General features: G+C 46.3%; 1 protein-coding gene across 6 annotated transcripts in view; it reads left to right on the top strand.

Moving 5' to 3' along the window:
• The window catches only part of LOC137532355 (NACHT, LRR and PYD domains-containing protein 3-like), a 374,258-nt gene that overhangs the window by 260,884 nt on the left and 88,643 nt on the right, over nt 1-24,731 (top strand). For all 6 annotated transcript variants that reach the window (XM_068252786.1, XM_068252811.1, XM_068252803.1 and 3 more), the window contains one exon: nt 6,712-6,876. In XM_068252786.1, the coding sequence (XP_068108887.1) occupies nt 6,712-6,876 (165 nt within the window). The remainder of the gene's footprint in view (nt 1-6,711; nt 6,877-24,731) is intronic.

The following is a 24,731-nucleotide window of genomic DNA, read 5'->3' as shown; positions in this document are numbered from 1 at the left end:
TCCCCCCCGGGTGCCCAGCATAAGCTATACATTACGTGTCCCCCCGGGCAGGGTTGGACTGGGACACGGGGGCCCACTAAAGAAATTTCAACCTGGGGCCCACACATCCCATGATTGCGGTGAAAAAAGGGGCGTGACCATGCACCAGAAGGTGGGCGTGGTCATGATGTATTATGGACAGGGCCAAATGTGCATGATCTTAGCAGCATTGTAATTCAGAGACACTGCTGCCCAGCAAAACTTTGCATAGAGTCCCCTCCTTCAATATAAAGTAATGTCCTACTTTGCAGAGGTTGCGACTGCAGAGGTTGCGACCGCATCGGGGCCCTTGGGCCAAAGGGGCCCCTAAGGGCCCTCCCTCAACTACAGTATTACCTCTCTATTGGTCCTGTGCTCATAATAATCACTTCTATAGATACTTTGAATAGTGGTAATCATTAACAAGCTGTTCCCCATCCCCTTCTTGCACCTCTGACACTGTAGTTGCCATTGGCAGGTTTTGGTGCGTCGTATCAATTGTTATGTATAGAGTGCTTGGGGGGCCCCATTGTAAAATTTGCATCAGGGCCCACAGCTCCTTAGCTATGCCACTGCTCTCAGCATGAGGGATGAGCACTGAGAAGAGAATTTTTGTGCTGCAGGCAGCAATTGGAGCTCTGTCAGACAAGGAGGGGGGGCCCACCGAAGACCTGGAGGCAGGGCCCACAGAGGGAAAAAACTGTACTACTGTGGCCCAGTCCGACCCTGCCCCCGGGTGCCCAGCATAAGCTATACATTACATGTGTGGCTACTGCTTGTCCTCCGCTGGCTCCAGGCGCACCCCTTGCTCCATACACACGCCCCACATGGTTGCCTAATAAGGGCACATGTGTGATGTCAGTGTCATGATAACTTCTGCAGCATGTACTGCTGGCTGCAGTTTTACTGAAGACAAGCAGTTTTTGATTTCTTTGCGTGCATTTGCTCGCATAGTTTTGCGTGCGCTTACACTGAGCGTTGATTCCATCTGCAGTCGCTCTGAAGTTAATGACAGGTTAATATGCTTTTGTGAAAACAAACATTGTCTGTTGCAATGGAGCTGCAATCCCTTTCTTGCAGGCTGCATATCATTGTCTGCCCTTTCCTGCTGTCAGCCTGTGATTGATTACCATTCACCTGGGTGGGAATCTGCATGTCTGCTCCCATTGGATGACCTCAGAATAAAGGACTGCTTCCTGCAGTGCTCCATGGGCTATTATAGTCTCAGATTCATTCTGTTACTCTGTCCGAGGCCCCCCGTTCCTAGATCTTGTGTGGACTGCACTGACTCCTGCGAAGGGGTCAGTGAGTCGGTCGAGTTCAGCTCTTGTTATCAGTAACTTTACTTTGCTAGTCTTGCATCATATATTGGTTCATCGCCAATATATAGGCATACTAGGGCGTTTGTTATTTTCCTTGTATTCGTGTTACGTTAATACATCAGTGTCGCTGATATATACGTACACTGTAACGATCGGTGTCAGCACACAGAGAGAATCTGATTATTGGTGATCTGCAGTATCACCAAGAATACAGATACAGTGGAGGAAATAATTATTTGACCCCTCACTGATTTTGTAAGTTTGTCCAATGACAAAGAAATGAAAAGTCTCAGAACAGTATCATTTCAATGGTAGGTTTATTTTAACAGTGGCAGATAGCACATCAAAAGGAAAATCGAAAAAATAACCTTAAATAAAAGATAGCAACTGATTTGCATTTCATTGAGTGAAATAAGTTTTTGAACCCCTACCAACCATTAAGAGTTCTGGCTCCCACAGAGTGGTTAGACACTTCTACTCAATTAGTCACCCTCATTAAGGACACCTGTCTTAACTAGTCACCTGTATAAAAGACACCTGTCCACAGAATTAGTCAATCAAGCAAGCAGACTCCAAACTCTCCAACATGGGAAAGACCAAAGAGCTGTCCAAGGATGTCAGAGACAAAATTGTAGACCTGCACAAGGCTGGAATGGGCTACAAAACCATTAGCAAGAAGCTGGGAGAGAAGGTGACAACTGTTGGTGCAATTGTTCGAAAATGGAAGGAGCACAAAATGACCATCAATCGACCTCGCTCTGGGGATCCACGCAAGATCTCACCTCGTGGGGTGTCAATGGTTCTGAGAAAGGTGAAAAAGCATCCTAGAACTACACGAGAGGAGTTAGTGAATGACCTCAAATTAGCAGGGACCACAGTCACCAAGAAAACCATTGGAAACACATTATCCCGCAATGGATTAAAATCCTGCAGGGCTCGCAAGGTCCCCCTGCTCAAGAAGGCACATGTGCAGGCCCGTCTGAAGTTTGCCAATGAACACCTGAATGATTCTGTGAGTGACTGGGAGAAGGTGCTGTGGTCTGATGAGACCAAAATAGAGCTCTTTGGCATTAACTCAACTCGCTGTGTTTGGAGGAAGAAAAATGCTGCCTATGACCCCCAAAACACCGTCCCCACCGTCAAGCATGGGGGTGGAAACATTTTGCTTTGGGGGTGTTTTTCTGCTAAGGGCACAGGACAACCTAATCGCATTAACGGGAAAATGGACGGAGCCATGTATCGTGAAATCCTGAACGACAACCTCCTTTCCTCTGCCAGGAAACTGAAAATGGGTCGTGGATGGGTGTTCCAGCACGACAATGACCCAAAACATACAGCAAAGGCAACAAAGGAGTGGCTCAAGAAGAAGCACATTAAGGTCATGGAGTGGCCTAGTCAGTCTCCGGACCTTAATCCAATAGAAAACCTATGGAGGGAGCTCAAGCTCAGAGTTGCACAGAGACAGCTTCGAAACCTTAGGGATTTAGAGATGATCTGCAAAGAGGAGTGGACCAACATACCTCCTAAAATGTGTGCAAACTTGGTCATCAATTACAAGAAACGTTTGACCTCTGTGCTTGCAAACAAGGGTTTTTCTACTAAGTATTAAGTCTTTTATTGTTAGAGGGTTCAAAAACTTATTTCACTCAATGAAATGCAAATCAGTTGCTATCTTTTATTTAAGGTTATTTTTTCGATTTTCCTTTTGATGTGCTATCTGCCACTGTTAAAATAAACCTACCATTGAAATGATACTGTTCTGAGACTTTTCATTTCTTTGTCATTGGACAAACTTACAAAATCAGTGAGGGGTCAAATAATTATTTACTCCACTGTATATACCTGATTATTGATGATCTGCAGAATCACCAATAATACAGATATAGTGCTAACCTCTGGACACCTATATATATATATCGTGAGTGTTTGGTGCAACAGTAAGACTTTGAGTAAACCACCTGATGAGCAGGTGGTCCTAGGCAGTGTGGGCAATACTGCTCTTAGAGAGTACAGAAACCTACCAGCAGCCTGAGACTTTCCAAGGGGTGGAGTCTCAGGCTGAAGGTGGGAAGGACCAGTGAATGAGTGACACCTGAAAATGGATGTCACTAACTGATCTGGAGACTATCTCTTAAAGGAGAGAGATAGCTCTCGAGGTCGGGCAAGCCAGGTCGGCAACACACGGACAGACAAAGTACAAAGACAGAAGGCTGATTCGGTATCCAAGGCAGGCAGGGTCGGCAACGGAGTATCAGACATGCGTGGTACCGAATCAGAGAGCAGAGGGATAGTCAGGAAGGCAATAAGTCATAACAGATATCAAACAATGCCTAGTCTTGGGTGTGAGGTCCGTGGTCTCTACACCCTGGAACTAGTCTGATGTATAACACAAGTTCCCTAGTCTTGGGTGTGAGGTCCGTGGTCTCTACACCCTGGAACTAGTCTGAAGTATAACAGAATGATAACACAAGTTCCCTAGTCTTGGGTGTGAGGTCCGTGGTCTCTACACCCTGGAACTAGTCTGAAGTATAACAGAATGAATACACAAGTAATCTGGCTCAGTGTGAATTCCCAGGTCCTCCTGGTTCAAACACACTGTTGGATCTGACTAAGGTCTGAGTGCTTCCACGTAGTGTTCGCAACGGCAGACAACTTGAGAGTGGCCAGCAGTAACAATATATAGAGCAGCGCTCTCTGGCGCCACCCCTAAGTGATAGACCAATCGTTACCAGCTCTGAGGTCAGCTGACCAGCCTGGTCAGCTGATCCCCCCTTGGCCATTATAAAAGTCCTGCCTCTCAGCGCGCGCACGCATATTCCTGAACCTGTGTGAACTAACAGACTCAGCCACATCAGACGCACGCTACTGCGTGCAACCCGCCTTGCTGTCAGTACACGCGGCGGCTTTTTCACGTTCTCTCAGAGTACCAGACGCACGCTTCCGCGTGCAAACTGCCGTGCTGGACGCGGAATCAGCCGCCTTGCTGTCAGCACACGCGGCGGCCTTTCCGCGTTCTCTCACATACACGAACTGTTTATATCCTGTGTTCAGTCAGTCAGCTTTCAGCACGTTTTGGTAGGTTGCGCGTATCGTGATCACCCGTGCTTAGCTAGTCAGTCCTGTTCCTGCTGCCTTGCGTGGATTGCGCTCGCTTCTGCATAGAAGTAGCGAATCCTCCTAGTCCTGCTCCAGTTCTTAGTTCGTGTTCTTTGCTTATGTCATATATCGGTTTATCGCCGATATATACATATGTCAGTTAGTCGTTTGTAGTTCATTGATAGCTGTAATCGTAATACGCTAGGAAATCATACCTATTGTATATTTGTGTGTATTACGTCTGCCTTCTTTGACTCTATTTCCCGACTATTCTGTCCTGTCCTTGTGAGGCACGCCACTGCTGCAATCACATTGGCTGCCTCATTCCAGTCTGTCTTGTTATGGACGCTTGCTGTCACTTAAGCAGTGACTAGTTTAGCAAGCGTTCTTTCTGTTACTTGTCCTGATCTTCTGAGTTCTGGTTTATGCGCTCAATGCTACCTTGCGCTGAGCCACTATAGTGGAAGGATTGTTTGTGGCTGTTCGGATCTGCACCGGCTCTGTGCACCACAATCTCCTGTTGGAGTCAGTCCTCCCCTCCACTAAACTGGGGATATCCTGGTTCCTTGTGCTAGCGTGTGTACCTCCTTCACGTCAGGATATACACTACGTGCTGACTGTGGAGGATATACCACCAAGCGTAACAGTTAGGCATCACAGTCCCGCCCACATTACTAGGCAACCACGTGACCCGTGTGTATGGAGAACGGAGGGAGCTCAGAGCCAGCGGAGGACAAGCAGCAGCCATGGACAGGTAATGTATAGCTTGCACTGGGCACCCGGGGGACATTAAACATTAAGGGGACAGGGTCGACTAGGGGTCCAAATGCGGCGTCACAAGGCCAAGTCCTGATCAGTTTCAGCATGGAATTAATCGGGTATTGGCCTGTGGTGTATGGGCAGCGGGCAGATCTCTCTCTAATCAGATTCAGTTAGAGAGATTTGTCTCTTGGCTGAATCTGCCCATTATCACTAGATGTATGGCCACCTTTATAGCATAACATTAGCAAAGTGCTTGCAGTATGACCAGCCCTGACACATACACATGTGCATAGCATACACAGCATGCATCGCTATGTATAACTATCTGAAGAAACAGTAACATTAGGTCCTGCACCAATCAGACTGTCAGCAGCTATGTGAACAAAGGTAACCCTCAAATACCACACTGAGTTTATACATGTATTAGTGACCTTAGCCCATGTAAAAATGGCTAGGTCTGTCACCGCTCATCCGCTGGGCGCACCCCCCACCGCGCGCACACGCCTGCCCCTCCTGGCCCGCCCGCCGCACGCACACATGCCTGCCCCTCCTGGCCCGCCCGTCGCGCACATACGCCTGCCCCTCCTGGCCCCCTGCCACGTCATTCCTTCAGCACTCCTCAGTGTCTCTGCGTCCCTCCCTGCACATGAGCACTGCAAAAACACACACACGGGCATGGGACGCAGAGACACTTGTGTTTTATTAGGTAGCATAACTATTTACTTAGCAGGGTGTGTGAAAAAAAGCAACTGAAAATCCATGTAAGCTCCCTCAGTAATATAAAGTGTTTCCTGTAACAGAAATGCTGTTTTCAGCTCTAATTTACATGTAAGCAAGGAGATCCGTACTGAAAGACTAATTGCAATTCCTAATATCAGTTTAGGGACACCTTTAATTAGGACATGATGGAGTCTCCTGTAATTGTCTGGTAACATCTCCTCTGTGTCTGCAGTCTGGATTATAATAAACAGACCTCACATTCTGCACAGGTGATAGGAGGCATTCCGGCTTTCTAATAAGTAAAAAGCACCCCGTGCATGCCCAGAGGCACCCCCTGTAACACTGATATAGATGGGACAGAGATCATCCCATTTACTCTATTCTGTCAATGTGGGGGATGGATACCCTCCTGTGTGAGTCAGTCTGCTGTGTGAGGTGACCTGAACTCCCTGTAGCAGGTCTGTGCATTGTTTACTAATATCTATGAGGTTCCAACTGCTGTCTGCAAGTGGTAATAATGGAATATTCATGTTACATATCATATAAAGTGGATTAAATTAAAATAGGATTATGTTGTGTAACACAGAGCAAACAGTATTCCTTATGCGCAATAACATTATGCTGCCCTCTAGCTGTGGACATATGTATGACAGCATTTTCATTTTAAGGATTGATAAAAATATAAATTCTTGTAAATATAATGAGAAAATGTTTAATTCATGTAAGCATAAATCCATACAAATTGTATGCAGGTTTTATAGATTTCTGGTAACATTCTTCTCTTCTCCTGCAGTTTGCAGAATAATAATCTGCCCTCCAGTTGCTGCCCCCACCTGGCATCCGGCATAAGGAATAACCAGACTCTGAGGAAGCTGCACCTGTATGATAACAATCTGGGGGGTGATGAATTCAGTGACCTGATGGCGGCTCTGCCAACAAGCCAGATAGAGGAATTACAGTGAGTATAACAGCCCTGATTGCAGCAGAGATCAGCAGAATTATTTCCCTTTATTTCATCATCATTTTCCATTATCATATTCCCCAATAGTCGGGGGATTGTGGCTGGTTTGGGGGTACATCCATACTGCAGCCCCCAGTACATCTGGCTGTGTGTATATGTGACATCCATTGCAGTGACTGGGGAGGGATTATGGGGGGATTGTAGCTGGTTTGGGGGTACATCCATACTGCAGCCCCCAGTACACCTGGCTCTGTGTATATGTGACACCCATTGCAGTGACTGGGGAGGGATTATGGGGGATTGTGGCTGGTTTGGGGGCACATCCATACTGCAGCCCCTAGTACACCTGGTTCTGTGTATATGTGACACCCATTGCAGTGACTGGGGAGGGATTATGGAGGATTGTGGCTGGTTTGGGGGTACATCCATACTGAAGCCCCCAGTACACCTGGCTCTGTGTATATGTGACACCCATTGCAGTGACTGGGGAGGGATTATGGAGGATTGTGGCTGGTTTGGGGGTACATCCATACTGCAGCCCCAGTACACCTGGCTCTGTGTATATGTGACACCCATTGCAGTAACTGGGGAGGGATTATGGGGGATTGTGGCTGGTTTGGGGGTACATCCATACTGCAACCCCCAGTACACCTGGCTCTGTGTATATGTGACATCCATTGCAGTGACTGGGGAGGGATTATGGGGGGATTGTGGCTGGTTTAGGGGTACATCCATACTGCAGCCCCCTGTATACCTGGCTCTGTGTATATGTGACACCCATTGCAGTGACTGGGGGAGGGATTATGGGGGGGATTGTGGCTGGTTTGGGAGTACATCCATACTGCAGCCCCCAGTACACCTGGCTCTGTGTGTATGTGACGGAAGCGGGAAAAAAGGGCGCAGGCAGCTAGTGGACAAAAAGGGCACCGCCATTCACTCTCATAATAAATAACATTTAATGGGCGCCGAGCAGGAAAAAAGGGAGCCGGAGATAAATAACGTTTACAAACGGCGCCCGGAGATTTTTAATGATTTATAACTGTGCTTGTGGTGATTTACGTTTATAAAATGCACCCGTGCCGAATAACGTTTATAAAAATACTAAACATATTTTTCTTATTTAACTAATTAAAACATTATTTAAAGTTTTATCCCTTACTGTTTGTAAAACATTATTATTCACAAAATAAAGTGATCAGTACCTTACGTAAATTGCAATATATTTTTTGCAGCCACAATTAGTAAAACATTATTATCCACATAATAAAGCGATCAGTAAGGGGGGTCTTAGGTTTAGGCACCACCAGGGGGTTCTTAGGGTTTGGCACCACCAGGGGGGTCTTAGGGTTAGGCACCACCAGGGGGGTCTTAGGTTTAGGCACAACCAGGGAGGTCTTAGGTTTAGGCACCACCAGGGGGGTCTTAGGTTTAGGCACCACCAGGGGGGTCTAGGGGTTAGGGATAGGTACAGGGAGGGTTCTGTGTGAGAGTAGGGTTAAGTATAGTTACAGTACAATATAAACCACCAGGGGGGTGGTTAGGGTTAGGCACCACCAGGGGGGTCTTAGGGTTAGGCACCACCAGGGGGGTCTTAGGTTTAGTCACCACCAGGGGGGTCTAGGGGTTAGGGATAGGTACAGGGAGGGTTCTGTGTGAGAGTAGAGTTTAGTATAGTTATGTAACGATCGGTGAAGCACAGAGAGGATCTGATTACCGGTGATCTGCAGTATCACTGGGAATACAGAAATATACCAGATTATAAGTGATCTGCAGTATCACCGATTATCCGATATACTAGCTAACCTCTGTTCACCTGAGTAGAGTGTAGTGTTTGGTGTAACAGTAACACTTAGAGGAGTAGGCCTCGGTGCAGTGAGGAGTACTGCACGGATTCCTTCCGACGACCTGAACTCTCCAAGACGGGAGGAGTCAGGCTGAGAGTAGGAAGGATGGTCTGAAAGTGGCACTCTGGAGAAAGTGTCACTAACAGGACGGGGAGCCGCCTCCAACAGTAAGGTCGGTTCTCGAGGTCGGACAAGCCAAGTCGTAAACACACGGACAGATAAAGCACAGATTCAGAAGGCAGAGGCGGAGTCTAAAGTACAGGCAGGGTTCGGCAACAGGGTATCAGATATATCGAGGTACAAGATCAGGAGGCAGAAACAGAGTCTAAGGACGAGCCGGGGTTCGGCAACAGAGTATCAGAATGGCAAGGTACAAGATCAGAGTTCAGGAGGATAGTCAGGCAGGCAAAAAGTCATAACAGATAATCACAATCAAACTAGTACTTTAGCTATCAACAGAATCTAGCTAAGTGTAGGATTACAGCTCCAGCTGGTCCCGGCACACTTAAGGATCTGACTACAGGTCTGAGTGCTCCCACGTATGTGTTCGCAACGCCAGACAACCAGCAACTGAACAGCTGTCAGTATATGTACACAGGTATCCCTCCAGCACCTCCCTAAGTGCTGGACCAATGAGAAGTGGAGCCAGAGTCAGCTGACCAGCCTGGTCAGCTGACTCATTTCTGGCCGTCATATTTTCCCTGCCTGAGTGCGCGCGCGCGTCACTCTAAACCTAGAGGGACTATGTGTCCCAGCCACACCAGCACCGCTCTGCGGTGCCTCAGTAATGGGGCCATGCGCGCTAACCGCCGCGTCCAACGCGGCGGTTATTCCGCGCTCCGCCATGCCCTGCACGGGGACAGCCGCTTCAGACTGAGTGGAGGCGGCTGCCTCCCCGTGCTCTGCCCCGCCGTGCGCGGAAAGAGCCGCCTGCCGCTGACTCATGGCGGCGGCTCTTCCGCGCTTCTTCACAAGTTACAGTACAATATAAACCACCAGGGGGGTGGTTAGGGTTAGGCACCACCAGGGGGTCTTAGGGTTAGGCACCACCAGGGGGGTCTTAGGTTTAGGCACCACCAGGGGGGTCTAGGGGTTAGGGATAGGTACAGGGAGGGTTCTGTGTGAGAGTAGGCTTAGGTATAGTTTTAGCAAAATTTTAGTAATACTTACTAATGTTTTACAACACTTATTACGAACGTAGTTATATTTATATCATCGTTATAAAGAATATTTTCAGATTTTATTATAAGAACAAACCATAAATGAAGGTTATTCACAATAATATACAATTATAACAATTAAACATATATTATCGTTTTTTTAATAAACGTAATTATTAGTTTCACTTTTGAAACAGGGAAGATTAACGTTTTCACAATTGCCGATTTCATAAACATTATTTAATGATTTATAATTTTGTAAAACATTATTTGTAAACGAAATATAGCACACTATTTTTATAAACGCTATTAATGATGAATTATTAATTAGCGTTTACACCCCGCGCCCTTTTTGTCTGGGCGCCCTTTTTGTACGTACGCGTATGTGACACCCATTGCAGTGACTGGGGAGGGATTATGGGGGGGTTGTGGCTGGTTTGGGGGTACATCCATACTGCAGTCCCCAGTACCCCTGGCTCTGTGTATATGTGACACCCATTGCAGTGACTGGGGGAGGGATTATGGGGGATTGTGGCTGGTTTGGGGGTACATCCATACTGCAGTCCCCAGTACACCTGGCTCTGTGTATATGTGACACCCATTGCAGTGACTGGGGGAGGGATTATGGGGGATTGTGGCTGGTTTGGGGGTACATCCATACTGCGGCCCCCAGTACACCTGGCTCTGTGTATATGTGACACCCATTGCAGTGACTGGGGGAGGGATTATGGGAGATTGTGGCTGGTTTGGGGGTACATCCATACTGCAGCCCCCAGTACACCTGGCTCTGTGTATATGTGACACCCATTGCAGAGATTATGGGAGATTGTGGCTGGTTTGGGGGTACATCCATACTGCAGCCCCCAGTACACCTGGCTCTGTGTATATGTTACACCCATTGCAGTGACTGAAGGAGAGATTATGGGAGATTGTGGCTGGTTTGGGGGTACATCCATACTGAAGCCCCCAGTACACCTGGCTCTGTGTATATGTGACACCCATTGCAGTGACTGGGGGAGGGATTATGGGGGAATGTGGCTGGTTTGGTGGTACATCCATACTGCAGCCCCCAGTACACCTGGCTCTGTGTATATGTGACATCCATTGCAGTGACTGGGGGAGGGATTATGGGGGAATGTGGCTGGTTTGGGGTACATCCATACTGCAGCCCCCAGTACACCTGGCTCTGTGTATATGTGACATCTATTGTAGTGACTGGGGAAGGATTATGGGAGATTGTGGCTGGTTTGGGGGTACATCCATACTGCAGCCCCCAGTACACCTGGCTCTGTATATATGTGACATCCATTGCAGTGACTGGGGAAGGATTATGGGGGGATTGTGGCTGGTTTGGGGGTACATCCATACTGCGGCCCCCAGTACACCTGGCTCTGTGTATATGTGACACCCATTGCAGTGACTGGGGGAGGGATTATGGGAGATTGTGGCTGGTTTGGGGGTACATCCATACTGCAGCCCCCAGTACACCTGGCTCTGTGTATATGTGACACCCATTGCAGTGACTGAGGGAGAGATTATGGGAGATTGTGGCTGGTTTGGGGGTACATCCATACTGCAGCCCCCAGTACACCTGGCTCTGTGCATATGTTACACCCATTGCAGTGACTGAAGGAGAGATTATGGGAGATTGTGGCTGGTTTGGGGGTACATCCATACTGCAGCCCCCAGTACACCTGGCTCTGTGTATATGTGACACCCATTGCAGTGACTGGGGGAGGGATTATGGGGGAATGTGGCTGGTTTGGTGGTACATCCATACTGCAGCCCCCAGTACACCTGGCTCTGTGTATATGTGACATCCATTGCAGTGACTGGAGGAGGGATTATGGGGGATTGTGGCTGGTTTGGGGGTACATCCATACTGCAGCCCCCAGTACACCTGGCTCTGTGTATATGTGACATCCATTGCAGTGACTGGAGGAGGGATTATGGGGGAATGTGGCTGGTTTGGGGGTACATCCATACTGCAGCCCCCAGTACACCTGGCTCTGTGTATATGTGACATCCATTGCAGTGGCTGGGGGAGGGATTATGGGGGAATCGTGGCTTGTTTGGGGGTACATCCATTCTGCAGCCCCCAGTATACCTGACACTGTATATATGTGACACCCATTGCAGTGACTGGAGGAGGGATTATGGGGGTGTAGCTGGTTTGGGGGTACATCCATACTGCAGCCCCAGTACACCTGGCTCTGTGTATATGTGACATCCATTGCAGTGACTGGGGAGGGATTATGGGGGATTGTGGCTGGTTTGGGGGTATATCCATACTGCAGCCCCCAGTACACCTGGTTCTGTGTATATGTGACACCCATTGCAGTGACTGGGGGAGGGATTATGGAGGGAGTGTGGCTGGTTTGGGGGTACATCCATACTGCAGCCCCCAGTACACCTGGCTCTGTGTATATGTGACACCCATTGCAGTGACTGGGGGAGGGATTATGGGGGGGTTGTGGCTGGTTTGGGGGTACATCCATACTGCAGCCCCCAGTACACCTGGCTCTGTGTATATGTGACATCCATTGCAGTGACTGGGGAGGGATTATGGGGGATTGTGGCTGGTTTGGGGGTACATCCATACTGCAGCCCCCAGTACACCTGGATCCATTCAGATGTGTCCCTAGTCACCATAGCCATTGTCTTCTACATTTCTGGACCCCCCATATACTATATATACCGACACACAACAACAGTCTACAGAGATGGCCAACATCTGTTCTCACTAGTGCTTTTTTATGAAAATCAGACAAGACAAAATTATGAAAACTCCGCCCCCAGCCCCTCCCAAATCAGGTGTCCCTTGCTGTGCATTGTCAGCGGGTCATTGTTATGTTCACTGTGAGCCCGGCCTCATCTCTTTATATGATGGACACACTTCCATGTTTCACTGAGCAAATCTCCAAACACCATTATAATCACAGAGTGATATTATAGAGTTTTTTTCCTCTTTTTTCTTTTGTGATTTTGTTGGCACTTGCGACTTTGCAGTATTCCAGCATGTTTAACAGAAGCGCAATCATTGCATAAATGCTGCCGGCACCGTGTGTGTCAGGTTTTAAAAGTTGAATTGCTTCAGTGGGATCACCCTTAGGCCTGGTTCACACTGCAAGCGAGTTTTAAGTGCCAGTGGTTTGATAAGCTCTTGCTAAGGCAATGCTATGGGGGATTTTTTATAAAATCACATCTCTCCAGTGAGAACACACACATAGCATTACAAATCACAAGTGCTTAGAAAAAGCTCTTGCAGTGTGAACCAGCCCTTATAGGATTACATAAGCAAAGCACTTGTAGTGTGATCAGTCCTAACACATGCACATAGCATATACAGCACATACACCACTATGTACAACTATTTACTTAGCAGGGTGTGTGAAAAAAACAAATGAAAATCCATGTAAGCTCCTTCAGGAATATGACATGTTTCCTGTAACAGAAATGCTGTTTTCAGCTCTCTTTCACATGTAAGCAAGGAGATCCGTACTGAAAGACTAATTGCAATTCCTGATATCAGTTTAGGGACACCTTTATTTAGCACATGATGGAGTCTCCTGTAATTGTCTGGTAACATCTCCTCTGTGTCTGCAGTCTGGATTATAATAAACAGACCTCACATTCTGTACAGGTGATAGGGAGGCATCCTGGGCTTTCCCAATAAGTAAAAAACACCCCCTGCATGCCCAGAGGCACCCCCTGTAGCACTGATATAGAGGGGGGAGAAACCATCCCATTTACCCTCTTCTGACAATGTTGGGGATGGGTGCCCTCCTGTGTGAGTCAGTCTGCTGTGTGAGGTGACCTGAACTCGCTGTAGCAGGGCTGTACATTGTTCACTAATATCTATGAGGTTCCACCTGCTGCTTGCAAGTGGTAATAATGGAATATTCATGCCACATATCTTATACAGTGGATTAAATTAAAAAAGGATTGTGTTGTGTACAGGGCCGGATTTAGCATAAGGCACTGTAGGCACGTGCCTAGAGTCGCCCTATTGGTCAAGGGCGGCATGCCAAATGCCCCTTTTCATTCTGATTAAAAAGCGAGACTGCAATCAATGACTCCACCGCTCGGCCCGCCCACTTACGCGAGGATACCGCGGCCGCTTTATCATCCGCCCATGCGACATTCAGCCAGGCTAATGTGTCCCAGTCTCTCCGCCCCCCCGCTGTATTTGTTCATGCCTGCACGCAGCGCTACCTTCTCAGCAGCAGCTGCGTCAGTGGTGGGCCGAAATTACGCATGAGCGTAATTACGCATCGGAATTCAATGTAAATTTACGCGTAAGCGCTACGCGTAACTTACAGTCTTACGCGTAATTATTTACGCGGAAGCAGTAAAGTGGTATCGTAATTACACTGTCTACCATAATTGCTAGGTAAGCGTAATTTTACGAACACTTACGCGTAATTTTACACGTAATTACTAACGTAAAAACTCCCCTTTTCTAAGAGTAGCCAATCAGTCAACATCCTAAGCAACCAATAGTATCTTCTCCCGCCCTTCAGTATAAGCGTACGTTTTGACGCATACGAATGATATGTACGCAATAACTGTCACATTGACGGCTATTGCGCGACGTTTCGGAGGGTGTCTCCTTTATCAAGCAAGCTGTATTCAGGTTAAACATACATCCACATACTACGTTTTTATAGTCACATATGGGCTAACCAGCCAATCCTGGACAGTGACACTACTGTCCAATTGCAATGATCCGTGTACCCAGCGGACCTGATGGGGAACTTTCTGGCTGGCCACCCATTGGTCGCTGTCTCCCTCTCCCAACTCACCTCTCCCACGCCATCACCGCCATGACAGGCCCGCCCACCGCCACCTACGCTGGCAACACTCCCGCAGCCTCACCTCGCTCCGCCTCCAGCGGACCTGACAGGGAACTGCGGCGAGTCACGTGAGAGAGTGGACGGCTGTAAGCCAACCACTCCCCCACAGCCATGCGTGTAGTCGGACGCACGCGGAAGTCAGGCGGGCGCCTCTCAGCACCGCCCTCCGACTCCGCAAGCGTCCAACCAGTTGTAACCAGGGAAACGGTAAACAGGCCCGTCACTGCGGAGAAGGGATCCCACCATCTACACCATACATGCAGATGAACACTAATATCCTACATGCAGTGGGGATTTGGCATGTGGGGGCATCTTTGAAAAAAATAACAAAGAATAATACAAAAGAATATTAATAATATAAAATAATAATGAGTAATAAAAATAAAAGGATAAAGATAATAAAAACTAATAAAGAATACAAAAAGAAATAATACAAGAATGAAAAAAATTATAATAAACAAAAAAAACAAAAAATAAACAAAAATAAAAATAAATAATGAATAATAAAAATATATAAAAAATAAATGAAAATAATAAATACCAATAACTGATGTTAAACATTAGCAAACTATAGGCACCTATGATGATGTCTCAGGGTCCCAAGACTCTATATGGAGACTGCTGGAGCAAGCATCACATCAGAGAAACGGTATTAAATCTAATTCTCTATTTAACCCTCTAGGTTCCATAGAATCCAATTTTTTTATCCAATGGGCTTCTCTATATAGAAGCTTCTTAGCTCGATTCCCTCCTCTCCTAAGAGGTGGTATCTGCTCTAGTATCATAAATCTGAGCTGGCTGACAGAATGAGAAGCTTGTACAAAGTGGTTTGGAACCGACTGTTCTACTAATTTCTCTCGAATAGCATGTTTATGGGAAGAAAGTCTAACTTTCATTTTTTGTGTGGTCTGACCGACGTAGATCAAGCCACACGGGCCTTTCAAAGCGTAAACTACAAACATGGAGTCACAAGTGTGACATCCCTTAATCTTAAACCTAGTGCCCCAGTAGGGGTGTCTGATCTCATCCCCTTTAATCACCGAACTGCAGTGTACACAGTTGAGGCATGGAAAGGTGCCCGTGCGGGTCAATTCACGTCGGCCAGAACCACTTCTACCAATGTCAGCATGTACCAATTTGTCTTTCAATGATGGTGCTTTTTTATATGAAAAAATAGGAACATTCTTGAATTCATTAATCTGAGGAAAACTATCAGACAGAAGATGCCAATGTCTCTTGATAATCTTAGCAATATTCTCACTTTCTATATTAAATTTAGACACAAACGGTATCCTGTCAAGTGTTCTCCTGCGATGCCTGCTCCCTAGATCCCCCCCCCCCCCCCAGTCTTGTTCTGGCCCCTTCAACTATTTCTCCTGGATAGCCCCTCCTCAAGAACTTATTTTTCATCTCCTCAATTCTGATATCTCTCTGTGTCTGACTAGAAACAATTGTCTGCACTCGTTTGAACTGACTCATAGGGATCGACCTCTTAGTCGCCAACGGGTGGAAACTCCCAAAATGCAAGAGGGAGTTCACATTCGTTGGCTTAGTATAGAGGTCGGTCCTCAGTACATCACCATCCCTTATAACCATAACATCCAAAAATGGTATCTGTATCTCTGAAGTATGCACTGTAAACCTAATATCTCTATTATTTAACATAATCTCAGTCACAAAGGCATCCAGGGTCGAACGTGGCCCCGCCCAGATGCAGAATATATCATCAATATATCTAAACCATTGTCTGGCATGTAGCTTAAACGTCTGATTGGTATATATGAACATATCCTCATATACACCCATATAGATATTCACATAGGTAGGGGCCACGTTCGACCCCATTGCCATTCCCTTGACCTGCATAAAGAAATCTTCCTCAAATTGAAAATAATTGTACCTCAGAATCACATCCAACATATCACATATGAACGTAACTTGTTCAACATCAAAGTCTGAAGCCGTTTCCAGCATATACTTGACAGCCTCCACACCTCCATCATGCGGGATGGAGGTGTAGAGGCTCTCGACATCCATAGTGACTAGCAAATAATCTCCCTCTAACACTGTCATATTCCTAAGTAGATTCAAAAACATCTGCGTATCCCTAAGATACGATTTCTGTCCTGTCACAAAAGGTCTCAAAATCCTGTCCAAGTACTTTGCTATTGGTGAAAAAACAGAATCCACCCCTGCCACTATAGGGCGGCCTGGTGGATTGTCCAATGTCTTATGAATTTTAGGGCATATTTATAACACTGGAGTGATAGGAACCATCTGTATAAGAAAATTGGCTAATTTTGAATCAATTATGTTGTCCCGTGATGCCCGTGATACAATATCCTGGATTTTCAACTGTATTGTTCTAAGTGGATCTCCCGTCAACAATCGATAAGTTCCCTGGTCAGCCAGGGAACTTAAAGTTAGACTTTCTTCCCATAAACATGCTATTCGAGAGAAATTAGTAGAACAGTCGGTTCCAAACCACTTTGTACAAGCTTCTCATTCTGTCAGCAAGCTCAGATTTATGATACTAGAGCAGATACCACCTCTTAGGAGAGGAGGGAATCGAGCTAAGAAGCTTCTATATAGAGAAGCCCATTGGATGAAAAATTGGATTCTATGGAACCTAGAGGTTTAAATAGAGAATTAGATTTAATACCGTTTCTCTGATGTGATGCTTGCTCCAGCGGTCTCCATATAGAGTCTTGGGACCCTGAGACATCATCATAGGTGCCTATAGTTTGCTAATGTTTAACATCAGTTATTGGTATTTATTATTTTCATTTATTTTTTATATATTTTTTTATATATTTTTATTATTCATTATTTATTTTTTATTTTTGTTTATTTTTTGTTTTTTTGTTTATTATTATTTTTTTCATTCTTGTATTATTTATTTTTTTATTCTTTACTAGCTGATTGCCCGGCGTTGCCCGGGTATGTATTTGGCTGGTGTTGGCTCCGCCTACTTTTTCTAACCCTATCACACAATTACTCACTGACCAAGTTTGTGAGCTTTGCGGTCTTTGGTATCAATAATCTGCATTGAACTGAAACAAATCTGATTGGGTGTGTGTGGCTCCACCCCTTTTTCTGAATTTGAACCCCAGTCACCCAATAACCAACTGTACCAGGTTTGAGGCCTGTGCCATTAACAGTTCAATAATTGTAGCAATTAAATATTCCCCTTGAAAAGCAACAGGTGAAGTTTGATTCACTTTTGTAGGCTCCACCCACTTTTCTGAATATTAATCTCAGTCACCCAGTGACCAACTGTGCAAAGTTTAAAAACCCTGCCATTAACAGAATGGCTGCAGTGTACATTTTCCCAGTGAAATGTGTATTTGTCTCCACCCACTGATGACCCAGCATTGCCCGGGTATGTATTTGACTGGTGTTGGCTCCGCCCACTTTCTAACCCTAACACACAAACACTCAATAGACCAAGTTTGTGAGCTTTGGAGTCCTTGGCATCAATAATTTGTATATTCCCATAGAAATTAAACAAATCAGATAGGCTGTTTGTGGCTCCACCCCTCTCCAGCATTTGAACCCCAGTCACCCAATGACCAACTGTAGCAGGTTTGAGGCATCTGCTATTAACAGTGTAAAAATGGCAGCAATTAAAATATTCCACTTTAAAATCAACAGGTGAATTTTGATTGGCTATTATAGGCTCCACCCACTTCCCTGAATATCTCAGTCACTCAGTGACCATCTGGGCAAAGATTGGGAACCCTAAAATAAACAGTGTAAGAAGGGCTGCAGTTTACACTTTCCCAGTGACATTTGTTTTTGGCTCCGCCCACTTTTTGTAACCTGGACACAAAGGCCTCAATTCACTAAGCTTTATCAAACACTTTATCGAACGTTTGATAATTTACCTCATGAGTAAAATCTAATTTTGAATTCACTAAAGTGTTATAGATTTATTGAACATTTTATGGATAAAACATTTGATAAATCTATAACACCTTAGTGAATTCAAAATTATATTTTACTCATGAGGATAATTATCAAACGTTCGATAAAGTGTTTGATAAAGCTTAGTGAATTGAGGCCAAAGTCACTACTCAATGCCCAAGTTTGTGAGTTTTGGGGTCCTTGGCATCAATAATTTGTATTTTCCCATGAAATGAAACAAATCTGATTCACTGTTTGTGGCTCTGTCCCCTTTTCTGAATTTGAACCTCAGTGACCCAATGACCAACTGTACCAGGTTTTAGGCTTGTGCCATTAACAGTGCAAGAATGGCAGCAATTTTAATATTCTCCTTGAAAAGCGACATGTGATTTTTAATTGGCATTTTTAGGCACCGCCCACTTTTCTGATTATTAATCCCAGTCACCCAGTAACCAGCTATGCTAAGTTTGAGAACCCTGCCATTAACAGTGAAGAAGGGCTGCAGTTTACAATTTCCCAGAAAAATCTGTTTTTAACTCCACCCACTTTTTGTAACCTTGACACACAGGCACTACTCAATGACCAAGTTTGTGAGCTTTTGGGTTCCTGGCATCAAAATTGTGCTAATGGAAGCAGTTTATCCAGCAAAGAAATCTGGCTGTTTCTGGCTCCGCCCCTTTACTGAATTTGAACCCCAAACACTTAACGACCGACTGTAGCAGGTTTGAGGCCTCTGCTATTAACAGTGTGAGAATGGCTGCAGTTTCAATATTCCCCTTGAAAATCAATAGGTGAATTTTGATTGGCTCTTGTAGGCTCCACCTACTTTTCCGAATATTAATCCTAGTCACCCAGTGACCAACTGTGTGACGTTTGAGAACCCTGCCATTAACAGTGTAAGAAAAGCTGCAGTTTACATTTCCCCATGTAAAAAGTTAGTTGTTTTTGGCTCTGCCCACTATTTCTAATTTTGACATACAGTCACTTAATGACCAAGTTTATGAGCTTTGGGGTCGTTGGCATCAATAAGTTGCATTTTACCATTGAAATTAAACAAATCTGATTAACTGTTTTTGGCCCGCTCCCTTCAGAATTTAAATTTCAGTCTCCCAGTGACTGACTGTAGCAGATGTTAGGCCTCTGCCATTAAGAGTGCATGAATGGCAGCAAAGTAAATATTCCCCTTGAAAATCAAAAGGTGAATTTTGATTGGCTGCTGTAGGCTCCACCCACTTTTCTGAATATTAGTCACAGTCACCCAGTGGCCAACTGTGTCATGTTTGAGAACCCTGGCAATAACAGAATGGCTGAAATCAATCTAGCAAATCTGATTGGCTGTTTGTGGCTCCACCCCTTTAGTGAATTTGGACCCCAGTCATCCAATGACTGACTGTATCAGGTTTGAGGCCTCTGCCACTAACAGTGTAAGAATGGTAGCAATGTGAATATTCCCCTTGAAAATTAATAGGTACATTTTGATTGGCTGTTGTAGGCTCCACCCACATTTCTGAATATTCATCCCAGTCACCCAGTGTCCAATTGTGTAAAGTTTGGGAACCCTGCAATGTAAAAAATGAAGTTGTTGGCACCGGCCACTTTTTCTAACCTTGACATACAGTCACTCAATTATCAAGTTTATCAGCTTTGGGATCCTTGGTATCAATACTTTGTATATTCCCATTGAAAAATAAACAAATTTGGCTGTTTGTTGCTCCGCCCTCTTCCTGAATTTGGACCCTAGTCACCCTGTGACCAACTGTACCGGGTTTGAGGCATCTGCTTTTCACAGTATAAGAGAATGGTAGCAGATGAAATATTCCCTTTGAAAATCAAAAGGGTAATTTTTATTGGCTGTTTTAGGCTCCACCCACCTTCCAAAATCTTAATCTGTGACCCAATGACCAACTGTGCAAAGTTTGAGAACCCTGCCATTAACGGTGTAAGAATGGCTGCCGTTTATATTTTCCCAGTAAAAGTTGTTTTGGCTCCGCCCACTTTTCATAACCTTGACACACAGTCACTCAATGACCAAGTTTGTGAGCTTTCAGGTTCCAGGCATCAAAAATGTGTGAATGGAAGCAGTTTATCCACCAAGGAAATCTGATTGGCTGTATGTGGCCCCGCCCCTTTAGTGAACTTTGACCCCAGTCACCCAATGACCGACTGTAGCAAGTTTGAAGCCTCTGCCATTGAATAGCAGCAGTTTAAATATTCCCCTTGAAAATCAATAGGTGAATTTTGATTGGCTGTTGTAGGCTCCACCCACTTTCTTGAATCTTAATCTCATTCACCCAGTGACCAACTGTGGCAAGTTTGAGAACCCTACGATTAACAGTCTAAGAATGGCTGCAGTTTACATTTTCCCATTTAAAATGAACGGCTGAAATTTGATTGGCTGTTTTATGCTCCGCCCACTTTTCCTGGATTTGTAACCTCGGTCACCAAGTGACCACCTGTGCAAAGTGTGGGGACTGTGGCTTGATTACTGTGAGAATGGCAGCCTTTTACATTTTTTCCATTGACTTGGATGGGTGGAATCTGATTTGTTGTTTGTAGCTCCGCCCAGGTGTGCAGGGGGGCCGCGAGACCCCCAGAACATATCATCCCAGGTAGTAAGGGATCTGTGTACCAAGTTTCGTTCAAATCGGTCAAGCCGTTTTCGCGTGATCGTGGCACATACACACATACACACACACACACATACATCCGATTTTATATATATAGATTAGTTTTTATTATCTTTATCCTTTTATTTTTATTACTCATTATTATTTTATATTATTAATATTCTTTTGTATTATTCTTTGTTATTTTTTTTTAAAGATGCCCCCACATGCCAAATCCCCACTGCATGTAGGATATTAGTGTTCATCTGCATGTATGGTGTAGATGGTGGGATCCCTTCTCCGCAGTGACGGGCCTGTTTACCGTTTCCCTGGTTACAACTGGTTGGACGCTTGCGGAGTCGGAGGGCGGCGCTGAGAGGCGCCCGCCTGACTTCCGCGTGCGTCCGACTACACGCATGGCTGTGGGGGAGTGGTTGGCTTACGGCCGTCTACTCTCTCACGTGACTCGCCGCAGTTCCCTGTCAGGTCCGCCGGAGGTGGAGCGAGGTGAGGCTGCAGGAGTGTTGCCAGCGTAGGTGGCGGTGGGCGGGCCTGTCATGGCGGTGATGGCGTGGGAGAGGTGAGTTGGGAGAGGGAGACAGCGACCAATGGGTGGCCAGCCAGAAAGTTCCCCATCAGGTCCGCTGGGTACACGGATCATTGCAATTGAACAGTAGTGTCACTGTCCAGGATTGGCTGGTTAGCCCATATGTGACTATAAAAACGTAGTATGTGGATGTATGTTTAACCTGAATACAGCTTGCTTGATAAAGGAGACACCCTCCGAAACGTCGCGTTTAATGGCTGATTGATCGATGCAATAAAAGAGCAAAATACACTGGATGGTGCCGGTCATTCTTTTCTACACGCTGACAGATCTGCAGTGCTGGCAGATAGACCGTGGCACATCCAACAGGAAGCAGAGAAGAGTGCTACACAACCTCTACACATTGACGGCTATTGCGTACATATCGTCCGTATGCGTCAAAAAATATGCATTCATGGGTATTACGGCACTACGTGTAACATCGTAGTGTAAGCGCCTACATTACGGTGTCCTTACGCGTAACTGCGTAAGTTTACGCGTAATTACAGTGATGTACCGTAGATAATTTCCTACGCCGTAACCGTAATTGCGTAATGCGTAATAGCGTAAAATTACGCGTAATGATCCGTAAGCGTAGATTTTTCCTTTACGACCAGCACTGAGCTGTGTGCATGGGGGGGGGGGGGGGGGGGGCGCTTCTCAGTCTCTGTTGCCGGGGAACTAGGAAGTGAACCATGTGGGCGGGCATCATTTCCCAATTCAATTTGCCTGAACGCTGGGGGACAGAGACAAGTGAGTGTAAAGGTAGGAAGAAATCTCTGCTCCCCTCTCCTGTTCACATAGAGCGGCAGTGTCACACCATCCCAGATGTCCTTCAGGAGCAAAATGAGTAATGATAACTTTTGATTAAGACTTTGATTTTTTTAGTAACAAATATGCAGCTTTCCTTTACCTAACCTGGTACTAAGAAGTTACTGCAGCCGGAGTGCTATACAATAGTGCAGAAGATTTGATTTTAGGTATGCGCTGCAAGTCTGCAGCCAGACTTTCTGCTCTGAACCCTGGCTCACACTTGCAGAAGCAGCTCATTAGCCATGCGTGGTGCTCCCTTTCCTGCTGTAGCATATGTTATCTCCGACAGAGCACTTGATTACTGTGCTGGAAGGAGAGGGTAAGCAGTACCCAGCAGCAGCCCCTCCCTTCCGCCTCAATTGTGACATGCTCTCCACTAGAGAGTAGGCATGTGGCAGCAACCATAGCCACATAGGATAAAAGTAAGTGTGTGTATACAGTGTGGGTGGCTACAGAGTCTGTGGGTGGGTGTACCATGTGTCTGTGTGTTCAGAGTGAGTGGCTACAGTGTCTGTGTGGGGGTGTACTCTGTGTCTGTAGGTTCAGTGTAGGTGGCTACAGTGTCTCTGGGTGGGTGTACTCTGTGTCTGTAGGTTCAGTGTGGGTGGCTACAGTGTCTGTGGGTGTACTCTGTGTCTGTAGGTTCAGTGTGGGTGGCTACAGTGTCTGTGGGTGTACTCTGTGTCTGTAGGTTCAGTGTGGGTGGCTACAGTGTCTCTGGGTGGGTGTACTCTGTGTCTGTAGGTTCAGTGTGGGTGGCTACAGTGTCTGTGGGTGTACTCTGTGTCTGTAGGTTCAGTGTGGGTGGCTACAGTGTCTGTGGGTGGGTGTACTCTGTGTCTGTAGGTTCTGTGTGGGTGGCTACAGTGTCTGTGGGTGTACTCTGTGTCTGTAGGTTCAGTGTGGGTGGCTACAGTGTCTGTGGGTGGGTGTACTCTGTGTCTGTAGGTTCAGTGTAGGTGGCTACAGTGTCTGTGGGTGGGTGTACTCTGTGTCTGTAGGTTCAGTGTAGGTGGCTACAGTGTCTCTGGGTGGGTGTACTCTGTGTCTGTAGGTTCAGTGTGGGTGGCTACAGTGTCTGTGGGTGTACTCTGTGTCTGTAGGTTCAGTGTGGGTGGCTACAGTGTCTGTGGGTGGGTGTACTCTGTGTCTGTAGGTTCAGTGTGGGTGGCTACAGTGTCTGTGGGTGTACTCTGTGTCTGTAGGTTCAGTGTGGGTGGCTACAGTGTCTCTGGGTGGGTGTACTCTGTGTCTGTAGGTTCAGTGTGGGTGGCTACAGTGTCTGTGGGTGTACTCTGTGTCTGTAGGTTCAGTGTGGGTGGCTACAGTGTCTGTGGGTGGGTGTACTCTGTGTCTGTAGGTTCTGTGTGGGTGGCTACAGTGTCTGTGGGTGTACTCTGTGTCTGTAGGTTCAGTGTGGGTGGCTACAGTGTCTGTGGGTGGGTGTACTCTGTGTCTGTAGGTTCAGTGTAGGTGGCTACAGTGTCTGTGGGTGGGTGTACTCTGTGTCTGTAGGTTCAGTGTAGGTGGCTACAGTGTCTCTGGGTGGGTGTACTCTGTGTCTGTAGGTTCAGTGTGGGTGGCTACAGTGTCTGTGGGTGTACTCTGTGTCTGTAGGTTCAGTGTGGGTGGCTACAGTGTCTGTGGGTGGGTGTACTCTGTGTCTGTAGGTTCAGTGTGGGTGGCTACAGTGTCTGTGGGTGTACTCTGTGTCTGTAGGTTCAGTGTGGGTGGCTACAGTGTCTGTGGGTGGGTGTACTCTGTGTCTGTAGGTTCAGTGTGGGTGGCTACAGTGTCTGTGGGTGGGTGTACTCTGTGTCTGTAGGTTCAGTGTAGGTGGCTACAGTGTCTCTGGGTGGGTGTACTCTGTGTCTGTAGGTTCAGTGTGGGTGGCTACAGTGTCTGTGGGTGTACTCTGTGTCTGTAGGTTCAGTGTGGGTGGCTACAGTGTCTGTGGGTGGGTGTACTCTGTGTCTGTAGGTTCTGTGTGGGTGGCTACAGTGTCTGTGGGTGTACTCTGTGTCTGTAGGTTCAGTGTGGGTGGCTACAGTGTCTGTGGGTGGGTGTACTCTGTGTCTGTA

The sequence above is a fragment of the Hyperolius riggenbachi genome, chromosome 1, assembly GCF_040937935.1.
Source record: "Hyperolius riggenbachi isolate aHypRig1 chromosome 1, aHypRig1.pri, whole genome shotgun sequence".
NCBI lineage: Eukaryota > Metazoa > Chordata > Amphibia > Anura > Hyperoliidae > Hyperolius > Hyperolius riggenbachi.
Note: the sequence above shows the minus strand (reverse complement) of the source record. Positions and strands in the feature narration are given on the sequence as shown.